The sequence below is a fragment of the Heloderma suspectum genome, chromosome 17 (genome assembly GCF_057233095.1).
Source record: "Heloderma suspectum isolate Gila_16-S chromosome 17, 16-S_ref, whole genome shotgun sequence".
Lineage (NCBI taxonomy): Eukaryota > Metazoa > Chordata > Lepidosauria > Squamata > Helodermatidae > Heloderma > Heloderma suspectum.
The window spans coordinates 2,611,818-2,627,030 of NC_139474.1; the positions used below are offsets into that span (position 1 = coordinate 2,611,818).

General features: G+C 52.2%; 1 protein-coding gene across 1 annotated transcript; it reads left to right on the top strand.

The window, feature by feature from the left end:
* The first annotated feature begins 12,872 nt into the window (after positions 1-12,872).
* On the top strand, positions 12,873-14,563 carry ANKRD34A (ankyrin repeat domain 34A). Its single transcript, XM_084823468.1, has one exon. The coding sequence runs from the start codon at positions 12,931-12,933 to the stop codon at positions 14,488-14,490; it is 1,560 nt and encodes a 519-aa protein (XP_084679594.1). The 5' UTR covers positions 12,873-12,930; the 3' UTR covers positions 14,491-14,563.
* The last annotated feature ends 650 nt before the right edge of the window (positions 14,564-15,213 follow it).

A 15,213-nucleotide genomic window follows, 5' to 3' on the forward strand; every position in this document is an offset into this window, starting at 1 on the left:
ACTCTACGGGATTCCAAACTACAGCTCCCAAGATGCACCTGGATATTGCGGATGCACAAAAACTCATCTACGCGGAATGAGATATTGTAGTAAAGAAGATGTCTTGACTAAGCTCACATGGACCAATTAGTTGCTTTCCAAGTAAATAACAACTTTCACTTGGGGTTAGTTTGCTTAGGCTCTTTAATTTAATTTATACCTCACCTTCCTACCAAGAAATGGCACTCGAGGCAGCTACCTACAACAAGAACCAAAGTTTAAAATAAAAACATAGTTAAAACAATCCTAAAACCACATTAAAAAACCAGTGGAGGCTGGGGGCGCCGATGTCAGTGGGATGGTGAATCCGCTCCTGGTTTCAGTCAGAACCAGTCAGAACTCTCCAAGGTTGAAACATCTTTGCCATGGGAAAGAGTGAACAAAAAATGAATCCTTGGGGGGTGGGGAAATGCCAAGTACTCTTATTATTACTGTTACGTCATGGGGTGAACATTCAGAACATATTCTGGGGCTGAGCCCCCTGGTTTGGAGGATCAGTTTCAAAGGATTCCCCCGTCCACAACTTATCTTTGCCCCCCCCAGCCTCATTTTGTCAGTCCAATGCAGGGGCGGGAAACTTCTTGGTCCTGGGCCGAATTCAATTTTGGAGAAGTTGGGGGGGGCTACTTTCCAGTGGTGGGCGTGGCCAAAGGCCAAGGGAGGGGCCAAAAATGCCAGCATATTTTAGAGCAATGTTCTTATTGCCAGTAGCAAAGCCTCAGGAGAGGCATTTCAGTCTCTTAGAATAGGGGAAAAACTGCACAGTTGTTGGGAAACCACCAAACGATTGGTGGCTGGGAAAAGGGAATGGGGCCAGAGGAATGGATTATGGCCCTCTGGGAACCATAATCTGGCCCCCAGACCTGTGGTTCCTCACCCCTGGTGTATTGGAAGCCCTGTAGGCCAGGGCGGACTTCAGGCTTGCAAGAGCTCCTGTTTTCTGCCAGATCCCCCAACCAGCGGGAAATGACGAATGGCAGCCGCACGCACACTTAAGGAGGGCGCCTCCGAGCCCAGGCTCAGCCTAGGAATTTTTTTGCAGTCCCAGGAGTGAGCTCACCGTCCTTTCACCTGCAAACCCACCCCTGGTCCCCTCGGCAAGTACTCTTCCTTTTCTCGGCCTGCTTTGCAGTGGACACACCTTTTTCCCTTTGGTGGCTGCTGTTAAAGAACTGGGAGTCAGAAACGCTTGCTGGTCTACCCAGAGACCCAACTGTAGCCTTACGGTCTGCCCATACCTGCTCTAAGCGACATCTTCACCCCCTCTGCAACTTCGTACTGAACGAGCACCGTGGAGGGAAAGGCTAACATTTAAAAGTGCGGAAAATACGTGACCCTGGCATAGCCTTCCCCAACCTGGGTCCCTCCAGATGCTTTGGACTTCAACTCCCATCAGCCCCAGATAGAATGGCCAATGGTCAGGAATGCTGGGAATTGTAGCCCAAGACATCTGGAGGGAGCAGATTGGGGAAGGGGGCCCTAGCAAATGGCACTCTGCCACACCTGCCCGCTCAACCCTTCTAAACATTGAGCAGAAAAGAGGCCCCCAGTCATTAGAGGCTGTCTCCCCCTTTTCGCTTCACCTCTGGGCATGTTTGTTTCTTTACTTATTCATTTAACATTGCCTTTCCTGTGAATATTCAGTTGCTTAGCATTGTTTATATTCCCAGATTATTCTGGGAATGCTGCTGCCAGGACAAAAGCCCATCTTCACCAATGCTCAGCCCGGCCCATACCTCTCAGCGCTCTGTTAACACGTATGTACAATGACGCCCTGTTTATTGGTTTATACCTTATATATAATCTCCCACCCTTCTCCTGGAGAACTCGGCACAGCATACACCCCCCCCCAACTGCCCTTTTAGTCTCGCAACACTTTGGTACCAGTAAGAACATAGGAAGCTGCGTTATACTATTTATTTATTTATTTATTTTATTGCATTTATATCCCGCATTTTTTCCTCTTGCAAGGAACCCAAGGCGGCTTACATTATCCTCCTCCTCTCTATTTTATCCTCACAACAACAACCCTGTGAGGTGGGCTGGGCTGAGAGTCTGTGACTGGCCCAAAGTCACCCAGTGAGCTTCCATGGCCGAGTGGAGACTAGAATCCAGAACTCCCAGCTCCTAGTCCAACACTCTCGCCACTACACCACACTGGTCCATCTAGGTCAATACTTGCCTCATAGGCAGCTCTCCAGGGGGTTCCAACAGGGGCCTTTTCCAGTCCTACCTGGAGATGCTGCCAGAGATTGAACCTGGGACTTTCTGCATCCAAAACCGGTGTTCTGCTACTGAGCTATGGTCCTTCCCCAAAGCTTTGTGGGTGCGGCTGAGCAGGGATTTGGTTTAAGACCAGTATTCTAATCATTACACTCTGTATTAGTAATTCTGGAATAACAACCAACCAGTGCACATTCAAGCCAGCTTTGGCCTGTTGCTGCTAGTCTGGTTAACTTGTGTCCAGGGGCAAAAAGTGATGGTTTCTTTCCACACCAAAATCCTTGCTCTGTTCTAGAATTGAAAAGCACTGATGTGTGATGGTATGCATGATGTTGTGTGGTGAAGGTCCGTTTGGACCTCAGCTCATGCCGTGCCTTACTATTCCTAAGCATGCTTGGCCATTAAGTCATGCTTTAGACTAAAACATCCATTGCACTTCATAGGCCTTATCTCAGGTATCATTACAACATTTATAAGGTAGGCCATTGTTCTCATTCCCATGCGTATCGCAGGTGAGGAGCAGAGAGCAATAGTATGGCTTACTTAAAGGTGACATAGGCAGGATGGCATAGCGGTAGGCTTAGTTAAGTTTAGGCCCAGGTTCAGATCCTTGTGCCAGTCACCATCTCTCAGCTTTCCCTACCTTTCTGGGTTGTTGTGAGTTTGAAAGGGAGGACAGTATCCACTGGAGAAAGGGTGGGATAAAAATGATAATTATCAAATGATTATTAACACAGCACTATGAAATTGCCTTATTTTTACATCAAGCTCTTAGGTATTCCTGGAGCCTTTCTCTCTGAGGTATACATGCTTTAAGTAAATAACAGTAATTGCACCTTACAGAGAAATAGAAGCAAGAATGAAATACATAAACTCCAATGGGGTCTCTGCCCTGAGGAATGTGCAATCTAAATTTGGACAATTTGGGCAGGAAGGAAAGGGAGAGACAAGGGATGATTGTGAGCAAATTGAGTTAGGTGTACATACGCTGTATTTATTTATTGTTTGTTTATCCAGTTGTAGAAAAAAATGCAGCCAGCCTTCGTCTATACAGAGATGACAATCATTTGCAAGAGCCTTTGGAGAACATGCCACAAAATTGCTGGGGGGGGGGGGGGGCTGCTGGAGGAAGCCAGCTTGGCTAGACCCAATAGAATTAATAACCATGCAAAATCACGGGTAGGGAGTCTCTCTTCCCCCCCACACCCCCAACCTGTATATTGGTGCAGTATATTTTTGCATTTGGACAAAAGAGCTAAAAATAGAAGATACCAACATCAGTGATTTGGAACCTAAGAACGGCTGGAAGGGAGAGAAAGGGGGGGAGGATACTGACAGCACCATCTTAAAAGAACGGAATTATCCTTTGCGCTTGCTTTATGATGCTTGGTCCAGGCTGCTCCGACTTGCTTCTCGCAGGTCCCCAGAGCAACAGAGAACATTATCATTCGGAGGCACAGAAATAACAGCATGCAAGAGAGGAAGACACGTGTCTGGTGCGCAAAGAAGAAGGTGGCACGGCATGAGATATCGCCAGTGCCTCTCTCTCAGTTTTTGGAAGAGCGTAGAAGCATGCAGCCGGGCTGAGCTGCTGCACATCGCCTGCCCACGCCAAGAGGCCAGAAGACGATCGGAAGATGCAGCCAGGTATTGTTCCAAAAGGAAAGAGTGACTGTCGTTGTTTGATGGAGGTGTGTGCCAAAGTCTGTGCTTGAAATGACTGTCAGGACTGATGGTCTTGACAGTAAACTTGGATCTGATCTGTGTGTTTTGCTTTCTTAAAAAAAAAAAAAGAAAAAAGATGGTTTTTTTAATACACTGCATAGCAATGCGATGTGCCCATCCGGTTGCACTCTTCGGCCAGGTGACAATGTGTGGACAGGGCAGAGGGGGGTTTTGAGGGTCAAGATGGTTGGGGGATCAAAACTGTACCGTGTTATTGGACCAGGGATTGAAGGTGTTACAAAATCAAAGAGAATCTCTGTTTGGCCTCCTTTAATTCTGGAGGCGAAGCCCTAAGATTTGAACAATCCTCCCTCGTTCTTTGAATAGCATTCCTGCCAAAAACAGGGGGATAACGCCCCCCCCCATTCCTAGCTCTCTCATATCTCTGATTTTTTTTAAAACACCAGCATCTTAAACAAAAAGAATACCTCAATAGGTTTTCCCACCTTGATCCCTACAGGTTTTCCCTGTACTCCAAATTTGTCAGTGCCTTTCTGGAGCCAATGATGCCCAATTCTGCTTTCAAATGTGTGTGTTTTTTGTTGTCTGGTTAGGTTCAGAGCTATGTCTACCTTCATCCACCCTCTGCTTTAATTTGCCTGTCCAGATGGGGGGCTATTTCTGTTAGGGTTTTTTTTGTTAAGCCTTCCGATCCAGTTATGCCTTGTTCCCTTTCAAACCACCCCCACAGCACCTGTTCAGAAAGACTAATATATTGATTTCTTGGCTATTGAAATACATCTCTCCTGTTTCTCTTCTGAAAACTACAACAAATCTATTTGCTCATGAAGACTGGCTTTTTGCTTACTTTTGTACTGTTATGTAAGCAAAGCGGAGGCGACCCCCCCACACACACACACACTAATTTTAACCAGTGTATTTTGTCTGCACATCTCCAGGCATCCAACACCAAAATGCCTAAAATTCCAAACAAGAGCAACCCCCATAGATTCTGTAGAGTCTATGCTGTTCTTAGAGCATCCCCCCACACACACACACTTGATTTTGGTGGCAGCAGATCCTATGGGTCTGGGGACCACCAGTCAGGGCTTGGGGGGGCAGACCGCAGCTGCACTCTTTGCACCCCTCCCCTAGAACAACACAATTGGCAATCAGTTTTACCACTGATATGATCGCTTCTCCTGCTGGGGAACCCTTGGCAAACATTCACCTGGATGTCACCTCCCTAGCAGCCTTCTAGACAGGTAACACCTCCTCTCCTAGAGATATAACCCCCTCCCAAAAATTGGGAAGAAGATGCATGGCTAAAAAAGGGTCAATATTATTTCTTCAGTTCTTCAAGCTTTCCATTTTAGCAACACTGTAGAAGGACCAATCCATCTTTCCCCTGCTTTGCATGAAATAGATATAAATACAGTCAATGGGGATAAAAGGAGGATTGCTTTTCAGTGGGTCTGCCAACCAAGCCAAGAGCTCTTCTGATAGCTCCACCAATAAAATGGCTTTTTAAATATGCCCAGGTTCCAGAGGCAGGGAGGAATAAAAGGTGAAAGATACAAGAGCAGATTGACGCCAATTTAGAGCCATGCTTGTTGAGAATAAATTACCCACCTTGCTGGGAGCCCTGAGATGGAACTGTATGGCTTATTACACCCCCAGCTTGACGTATGGATTTTGCTGATATTTGATATATGGCTGTCACAGATTTCACTGAGTGCCTCTAGAGGGATTCAGAAATATGTGGGGTCTGGGGGAGTGGAGAGCTGGAAAAGCCGCTAGGATGAGAGCGGTAATTCCTCATTCGTTCATTCATTCTTTCTCAGGGCCTTGGAAATGCACACAGAAGACTGCGAAATAGCTCGACGTGAGTAGTGTTTCAGCCGGGGCTCAGCCCCACGATCTTGTCTGGCAACGAACACCAGGGTTGAGCCTTGGAATCGGTGAAGTTGAGAACTTCCCTGCACCTGCAATTTCCAGAATCCCTTGCCACGGGATAAGCTCACTGGGATTAGGGCGTGGCTGCCTCCAGTGAGCGCCACCTCTCTTGTCCAAAACTGAGCAGGGTTCTGGTTTTGTACATGCCACAAAGAGGGAGCGTGCCTCTAATGGCATCACAAAGCACCCTGTTGGCCTGCAAAGAGGGCTCGGTTTGGGAAAGAGGATCTCTGGCCTTAAACGCCTCCCCCAAACAGGAAATTTGAATTGCGTGTCCAAGAAAGATGGATTCTGCAACCTGCAGGGCGGAGTTCACCAGAGCACCCCACAGGGAAGAACAGAGTGTCCGAGAGAGGGAGGAAGAGGAAGGCAGAGCAGACAGGGGTGCCACTGGGGAAGCACCAATCTTGCTGTAGGGGTGGAGGGCAGTGGCTCACCCCTCCACACACATACACGCACATCCCATCAGCCAACCTGGGAGGAGGGAGATGCTTTCGCTGTGGCTGTCCAAAATTATTCCCTTGACCTGAGATGCTTCCAGAAGAAGCTTTTCAGCATGCCATCGCCCTGCCTCTTTCACAGAATTGTATGGGGGGGGGGGGTGTCCAGACAATGTTCTTTTCTACTCGTTGTCCTCCCCTGTTTTCCCACTGCTGTTCTGTCTTTTTTCTTACCATGGAAAATCTGTTAAGAAGAAAAAGACAGAAGCGCTTCACGAGGCCTTCTGATTGTTAGTGCTAGGAAGCCCTCTGCCTGGAAGCACCCCTAGAGAGAGTGAGGCCTTCTCGTGAGTAACGGCCTGCTGGTGAGCAAAGTCCTGCCCATGAGTAAAGTCCTGCTTTACTTACGTTACTAGTAAGGCAACGAAGCCAGAGAATGGGTGTGGCTGGCTGGTACGCCATATACTAAAAACACAGTCGGGGATGAGGAGAAAGGAATTTTGTGTCTCCTCTCACCCTGACCTGGAAGCTTACCTCTTCCTGCAGCACGTAGTGTTGCCAACTTTTTAACCCTCCCTTGCCTTTAGCTGTGGCTTGATCGTTGCACACCCTGGAGATGGTTGTCCTCCCTGGCTCATTGCTGTATGTCGTCCTGCTGTTGGGGGCACAGATACATGGGTCAGTTGAGAAGTTAGCAACTCTTGCTGTAGGTATTAATTTCCCTGCTGGACACCGGCTTCTGAAGCAGGTGGCGATAGCCAGCGGAGTGTAACCATTTCATTTTCCAGTGGAAGGAACAGGGTGAGAAAAGCTAGTGCATCCAAAAGAGAAAGTCTCCCCCCAAACCAACCCAGAGTTAGAATGTAATAGAATGAGGGATTAGCAAAGAGGATGTTCCCTGGTCAATGGAATCCCTCTTTTACCGAAACCCTTGGACTTGCTTGATTCGTCAGACATTCACCATACACTGCCAAACCTGTCTTTACCATAACAATTTCTAGAAATGTCTGGAAAGAAAGGAAAGCAAGCAAACTGGGGTTCTCTTCATTCTGCAGCCAGATGTACATTCTGCTCTGTGCTTATAAAACATAGAGCTCTGGGATGCTCCGTTCCCAAGCCTGCTTCCCCAAGCCTTCCAGAAGTCAGCCTTTCACAGGTTAAGGCACAAAAACATGGGCACAAAAGAGACATTGCCAAGGCTTCTGTACAGGACATTTCTTTGAAGCAGAAAGCATTTCTGTTCACACAGTCATATGGGACATGCCTGCAGGGCTTCACACAGGTCTGTGATCCCACACATTTAAGAACATACAAACAAAGAGCCCTGCTGGATTGGTCCAAGGGTCCATCTAGTCCAGTGTTCTGTTCACACGGCGGCCAACCAGCTGTCGACCAGAACCCACAAGCAGGGCATGAGCGCAACAGCACCCTCCCACCCATGTTCCCCAGCAACTGGTGTACATAGGCTCACTGCCTCTGGTACTGGAGGGAGCACAGAGCCATCAGGACTAGTAGCCATCAAAAGCCTTCTCCTCCAGGAATTTGTCTAATCCCCTTTTAAAGCCATCCAAATTGGTGGCCATCGCTACATCTTGTGGTAGCGAATCCCATAGTTTAACTCTGCACTGTGTGAAGAAATCCTTCCTTTTGTCTGTCCTGAATCTCCCACTATTCAGCTTCATGGGATGGCCTCAGGTTTTAGAATTATGAGAGAGGAAGAAAAATGTCTCCCTCTCCACATTCTCCACAACAGGCATCATTTTGTACACCTCTATCCTGTCTCCCCTGCCCTGACCCTCCTTTTTTCCAAGCTAAACAATCCCAGCTGTTGTAACCTTCCTTCATAGGGGAGATGCTCCAGCCCCTTGATCATTTTAGTTTCCCTTTTCTGCACTTTTTCCAGCTCCACAATATATTTTTTTTTTAGGTGTGGTGACCAGAACTGTACAAGCATTCCAAGTGTTGCCACACCATAGATTTGTATAAAGGCAGTATGATATTGGCAGTTTTATTCTCAATTCCTTTCCTAATTATGCCTAACATGAGGTTTGCCTTTTCTACAGTGGCTGTACACTGGGTTGACATTTTCATCGAGCTGCCCACCACAACCCCAAGATCTCTTTCCTGGTCCATCACCACTAGCTCAGATCCCATCAGGCTATTTTGAAGTTGGGTTTTTTTGCCCCAACGTGCATCACTTTACACTTGCTTACACTGAACCTCATTTGCCATTTAGATGTCCATTCTCCCAGTTTGGAGAGATCCTTTTGGAGCTTTTCACAATCCTTTTTTGTTTTAACCACCCTAAATAGTTTGGTGTCATTGGCAAACTTGGCCACCTCACTGCTCACTCCTAATTCAAGATCATTTATGAACAGGTTGAAAAGCGCTGGCCCCAATAGAGATCCCTGTGGGACCCCACTATTTACTTCCCTCCATTGGGAGGATTTACCATTTATTCCTACTCTCTGCTTTCTGGTCTTTAACCATGTGGTCATGCACTGGGAAGGCGAGGTTGCCTGCAGCTCTCCTGCGCCGTGTGAACCAGCAGAGAAAGTCACGTCCGTGGGGTTGTCATGGATGGGATCGTACATTATTTTGTAACTCAATGTCCTTTCCATGTCGGAGAAATATGACATAGGATGTGAGCGCTGGGCTGAGGAGGCTCAAAGCAGAACCCCTCCCAAGGTGGAATTGTAAGGCGAGGGGCCATAGCTCAGTGGTAGAGCGTGCAGTGTGCATGCCAAAGGCCCAGGTTCAATCCCTGCTGCCTTCAGGTGGGGAAAGACCCCTGTCAGAGACCCTGGCCAGTGTTGACAATTCTGAGCTAAATGGACTCTTCAGGAGAAGGCAGCTTCCGGCGTCCCTAACACGTCTCCAGGGCTCCCTCCAACTCCTACAATTCCATCAGTCATAACTCTGTGGTCAATTGTTGCACTGTGCTTGCCCTCCAGCGATTTGTGGGCTGGAGACCATCCATCTGCAGCAGTAAATTAGCCACGGCTAGTAGTCAGAAATGGGATTTATGAGCCACGGTGTGCGTTTGTTCAGCCATCCAGAAATCACCGACTCCAAAGCAGTCCCGCCAAACAGTTGTTTTGCTTTGTTTTGAATTGAGGCACAAAAGGATTCTGAAGCAAACTGGGACAGAAACGGCTCAAGCGCTCTGCCCTGCTTAATCTTCCCTTGCAGAAGGCATAAGAAAAGGGTTGTGTGATTCTGCTGAGGATCACAGCTCCGCTTTTGTCCCCTTCTGGTCTTCCTGCGCATGGAAACAGTCCGGGCAGAAGAGGTGCACGATAGGGCCACGTTGCTGGAAGGGTTTTGCTCTCAGGCTCCTGTTGGTTCACTCTGAGCCCCACCCAGATGCGGGCTTAGAGGGTGGAAACAACATTGGGGGAAAGGTACGTGGTGGTACGCAGTCGCGCTTCTCGCACCCAGGTTTGCATTTCAGCTTGGATGAAGCTACTTCTTTGCAGGTAAAGACAGACAGTAAAACTGGATTGTAAAGTATTCTCTTTGTCCTTTGCTGTTATTCTGTAAACCGGCACCCTGGAATTTTCTATGAAGGGCAGTCCGTAAGTCTATTAATTGATAGGTAAATATGAAGGCGGGGGGGGGGGAAACTAGAGCAAAGAGGACGGCTTTAAAAGCAGAGGCACTTCGCTTTTCCTCGTGCAAGACTCTCGTGCTGCTTGCACAAGGAGATTTGTTTGCACGAGGGAGGTAGCTGCTCTCGAAGTCCATGAAGGAAACTGACCTTTGCAAAAGCCGCCCTGAATTTCTCTGTGCTCAAGGAAGGGGAAGCAAATCTCGAGGATATGAATTAATTACCCTTTTCCATTCTGGCTCCAGCAGATATGATTCTGAGTCAAAACCGGCTCCTTTGGCTGCAGCACCCAGAAGGCCCTGCCAAGTGTGCCTGCGACATCTTTAACAGCATGCGAATGGAACACGGTGCTTGCCAGCTCCGGCAGGGCCCTCTGTGGGGGCAGCTCAGTTGGCAGCCCATGTAAGAGACAGGAGATGCTCTCCCGCTCTGCTCAGCGTTGGCGGGAGCTTTGCCATTCTGGTTGCCTCCAGAAAAGTCACAGAGAAGTTGGGAAACATCCACAGGAAATCGGTTGCTGAATGGGTCAGACCTCAATTCATAAGCTCTCCTTGCAAGATCTGAGATCAAGCTGACCAGCAGCACAAGGTTATTAACATTTAACCGACATAAGCTTGCAAAGGAGTGGAGGTCTCTTGCGAGGAGCTCTCTTGCAGAGGAGCTGAGATGCTTGCATTGGTTTGATCCAGCAAGTTCAGACTCTGGTAAACCTTCCGTTAATTGCCAGCAACATGGCACAAAAGGCTGTTTCAAATGTCTCCTTTGGGCCCAGGTTCTCCCCCAATTTTTCTGCCCCTCTCAGATACCTCTCTCTGGTCTCACGACTATCCTGTCTTCCACATCTCATCTCCTACCCACTCTTCCCCTGGTCCCGCTGTTCCCTAGGCCTGTCTGGGCCTGTGCTTCTCCTCCTGTAGTTCCTTCTGCCTGCCCTACCCTTCTGTGACACAAGGGCAGCTCAGCCAATCATGGCCAGCAGCTTCCGCAACCATTAACCACTAGTAGCACAAAATCCCGGAGAAGCAGAGGCAGAGCGGTGGGGGGCTGCAGCGGAACCGGGGTGGGACGTGCCAGGCAGGGGCGCAGCCTGGAATCTGCCAGCTGTTCAGGCTCAGGGCCCAGCGGAACGTGGCGGCATGCCACACCAGCCAGTGCGGGTGGGCAGGCTGCAGGCTGTGCAGCCCGTGAACGCAGGCCGCTGCCACGGACTGAGTCAGACCGCCGGGCTGGCCAGCCACCTCCCGTCTGTTCTGAACGGCAGGGTCATCGGCAGGGGGAGGCCCTTCCCAGCCCTGTTACCTGAGCTCACTGACACGGAGAGGCCAGGGATCGAACCCACGACCGGACCGCCTGCGTGCAAGGCTTGTGCTGTGCGGCTGTGCTGCTCTCCCTCGGGACGCAGGAAGCTGCTTCAGATGGAGCCGAGGTATTGCTCTGTCTAGCCCAGAGTTGGGGCCAGCGCTGGGCTTCTGGGTGCCAAAGGCATGGTGCTGCCACAGCCCCCCCTGCTTTTGCTGCCCCCACCCCCCCACTGCCTCCCTCCCTGCTCCGCTCATCTCCCCTGCCCTCTCTGCTCAGCACCGCCCCCACCGCCTCCCCCCTCCTCACACTGCCATCCGGTGCCAAATGCCTGGCTCTGGGGGGGCCCTTCCTCAGAGCCAGGGGTGTGAGGCGAGAGAGGTGTCCCAAGAGGCTGCCTGGGCTGCGGGCAATCTCCCACTCTCCCACACCCCCTCCCCTCAGCCACAGCTGATGTCCCCTGTTAGCTCCAGCCAAACAGGAGATGGGCGTCTACTCCAGAGGAGAGCTGTGCCAGGAAATGCAGGGGGGCTCCCTGGGGGCTCCCTGGGGACCCCTCTCCAGACGCCACGATGCCTGGCTTCCTCGGAGGCGCCTGGGGAGGTGTGCCATGACCCATGAGACATCCCACTGTGGCCAGCTCTCCGAAGTCCTGCGCCAGCCACTTTCCCCTGCCGATGCGGCACTCCTGCTCTGAAAAAGGAAGTCCCAGAGCTGTATTTAGGGCCAACGTCAAGCGTAGGCTTGACCGGGCACCCCAGCGGGGGCCGCGCGCAAGAACCCCCCGGGGTTGCCCCCCTCTTCGCCACTGCCGCCTGCTTGTTCCCCTGCCTCTCGCTCCGGCCCGGCTGGGGACCATGGCGGTGACAGGTGGAGGGCAGGGCCCATTAAGGGTGCCTTGCCCAAGGGCCCTCCCAAACTTGGAGACGGCACTTGCTGTGCTCCCCTGCGTTCCCCCTCCACTGTACCTCTGACAAGAGTGATCTGTTCCTTCCCCTAAATAACAGCTGCGCGGGGCGGGGGCAACAGGATCAGGACCATGAAACCAGATGAGGCCACTGGCCAATAGCTGCTGGTTTTTGAATCCTGTCCAGTCTGTTTGCAACCCGCACAACTATAGATTCTGCCACACCACCCACATCCTGGCTTCCCACCCACCCGCAACCTACCTACCTACATACCTACCTATTTATTTATTTATTTATTATCACAGCGTTACTTTATTTATTTATTTATTTATTATTACATTTCTATCCCGCCTTTTTTCCTCTTGCAAGGAACCCAAGGCGGCTTACATTATCCTCCTCCTCTCCATTTTATCCTCACAACAACCCCGTGAGGGAAGTTAGGCTGAGAGCCAGCGGCTGGCCCAACGTCGCCCAGTGAGCTTCAGGGCCGAGCGGGGACTCGAACCCGGGTCTCCCGAGTCCTCCAGCCCAACACTCTCACCGCTCCGGCACACTGGCTCTCGATGGCGAGGAAGGCGAAGCCCGTCTCCCACGCCGCCTTTCGAGCAGTCCGTTGGGAACCCGGGGGCGGCTTTGTGCAAGAAGAACCGGCTCACCCCCTTTTCTTTGTTTTCCTCCCTCCAGGCGGCCGCCTGCCCTGAAATGCCCGGCTGCTCTCCCATCGCCGGCTTGTGACGGTGCCCGCGCCAGCCAGCCACCCCCCGCCTGGGCAGAGCCACGCGCCGCAGCCATGGTCCACACCGAAGGCAACGCCCTGCTGAAGGCCGTGTGGCAAGGCAAATTCCGCCTCACCCGCCTGCTGCTGGAGGGCGGGGCCTACATCAACGAGGGCAACGCCCAGGGGGAGACGCCCCTCATCGCGGCCTGCGTGGCCCCCTACGAGGACCACCAGAGCAAGCCCCGCATGGTGAGGTACCTGCTGGAGAACGGGGCCGACCCCAACATCCCCGACAAGACGGGGAAGTCCGCCCTGATGCACGCCTGTGCCGAGGGAGCCGGGGCCGAGGTGGCCACTGTCTTGCTGGCCCACGGGGCGGATCCCAGCGCCAAGGATTACTCGGGGGCATCTGCTTTGGTTTACGCCATCAATAAGGGTGGCCGGGAGACCTTGCAGGTGCTCCTGGATGCTTGCAAGGCCAAGGGGAAGGAAGTAATCATCATCACCACGGATACGTCGCCCTCGGGCACCAAGAAGACGAAACAGTACCTGAATTCTCCCCCCTCACCTGGCGTAGAGGATAAACCTTTGCCTGCTTTGTGCATGTCTCCCTCAGACATCGAGGTGAGGACCTCCCAGTCCCCGGGGGGCAGCGAGAAAGAAGAGGAGCGGGACGTTTTCAACTTCACCATGGCCACCCGGCCCAGCTGTTCCCCTCTCCCACACGCCAAAGGGAAGGATGTTGAGGAAAAAGCGCCGGCGTTACCACCCAAGGGCCGTCCCAAACAGCTGAAGAGGCTGAACTCCGAGCCCTGGGGCCTGGTGGCGCCCTCCATCTTGGCTGCCACCCATCAGGAGAAGGCCCGGACCCTGGAGGATCGGGTGATGGTTGAGATGAACGGCCTGAGCCTCTGCAAGAGGCCTCCGTTGTCACGGAGACACAGCGTGGAAGGCCAGGAGTCCTCCTGCCTCAAAATGGCCACCCCACAGGCATCCGGAGAGGAGGTCTCCAACCTGGATGCTGCCTGGGCAGAGAGAGTCCATTTCAGCCAGCTTCACCAGACGCTCTCCCGACGCAACACGGCTCCAGAAGCTCCAGAAGGCGCCCCGGGGCCTAGCCCCCGGGGCCTGGCCCACCACAAGCTGAACTGCTTGGACCATTACGAGTCCGAGTCCCTCTGCCCCGACTCCATTCCCGGCTCACCCGATTCAGGACGGGTCTCCATGGAGAGGAGGAAGTACAACGCCTCCCCGTTGACCCTGCCGGCCAGCTCGTCCCGGGAGAGTTTGGAGAGCATCCCCAGTGCCATCTCCCCAGTCATGATACGCCGTAGGACCCCGGGCCTCCTCGAGAGGAGGGGCTCTGGGACGCTGCTGCTGGATCACTTCGCCCACCCCCGCCCTGGCTTCCTGCCCCCTCTCCACTTCAACCCCCACCCTCCCCTCCGTGACATCCGCACCAACGGCAAGCCCCCCTCGGGCGACCTGGCCCCGCGGGGGATGATCCCGGTGGCCCCCACGTCCCCCAAGGCGAAGCGGCTGCTGCGGAGACACTCCATGCAGACCGAACAGATAAAACAGCTGGTCAGTTTTCAGAGTCTGGTCGCACACGGGGACTCCGTGGCCAGTTAAAGGGGGCAGAATTGGAAAAGGAGACTCGGTCGCGGCCTCGCCGGGCTGGGGGAGCTGTCCACAGCGCTGCCCCTGCTCTCTTTGCGGCCCCTGAGCCCGTCATGTCTTCGCAGCTGGGTTTTCATGTCTTCCTCCCGTCTCTCGTTTTGGTGTTCCATGTCGTAGCCACCATATTTATAATCCTAGCTGAACTTGACTTCCCACACATGGAGCTGGACTTGACCACAAGACCAGGGTAGAGGGAAAGGATCTTTAAAGAGAGGCCATTGGCAGGAAGAGGCTGGGAATGTGGCAGCTGAGGTGAGAACGCCCGTGGCAGATGCATCTGGCGTTGGCCAAATCCCGTGAATAGGAGGATTGCGTGGGATGCCGGCTGTTTTCATGGACCCAGCAAAATCTTGGCCAGGCACGTGAGAGACCGCTGATGTCCAGCCAATATGGACAAGGCTTGGGAACCGAGGTGGCTGCTGGGAATGCAAAAGACAAAGCTATGGGGGTTGTTGCTGACATGGTGGCCCCACGGAGCGACCTCCAGCACAACCGCACCAACATGAAGACAGCATCCAAGAGGGGAACGTGGGTGTGGACAAGAGACATCTTGTGGGTTCATGGCTCCTTCCAGGGGCCATTGGGGCCCCCTGCCCCCTAGAGGAAACTTGACCCATAACTGCTCATGCCCTGGTCTCCACCATGTTGATTCCTGTGAATTTCGTTGGGGTTCAC

Bases quoted from the DNA above. Each gene is read 5' to 3' on its own strand.
- ANKRD34A (XM_084823468.1), top strand. From the start codon at position 12,931: ATGGTCCACACCGAAGGCAACGCCCTGCTGAAGGCCGTGTGGCAAGGC.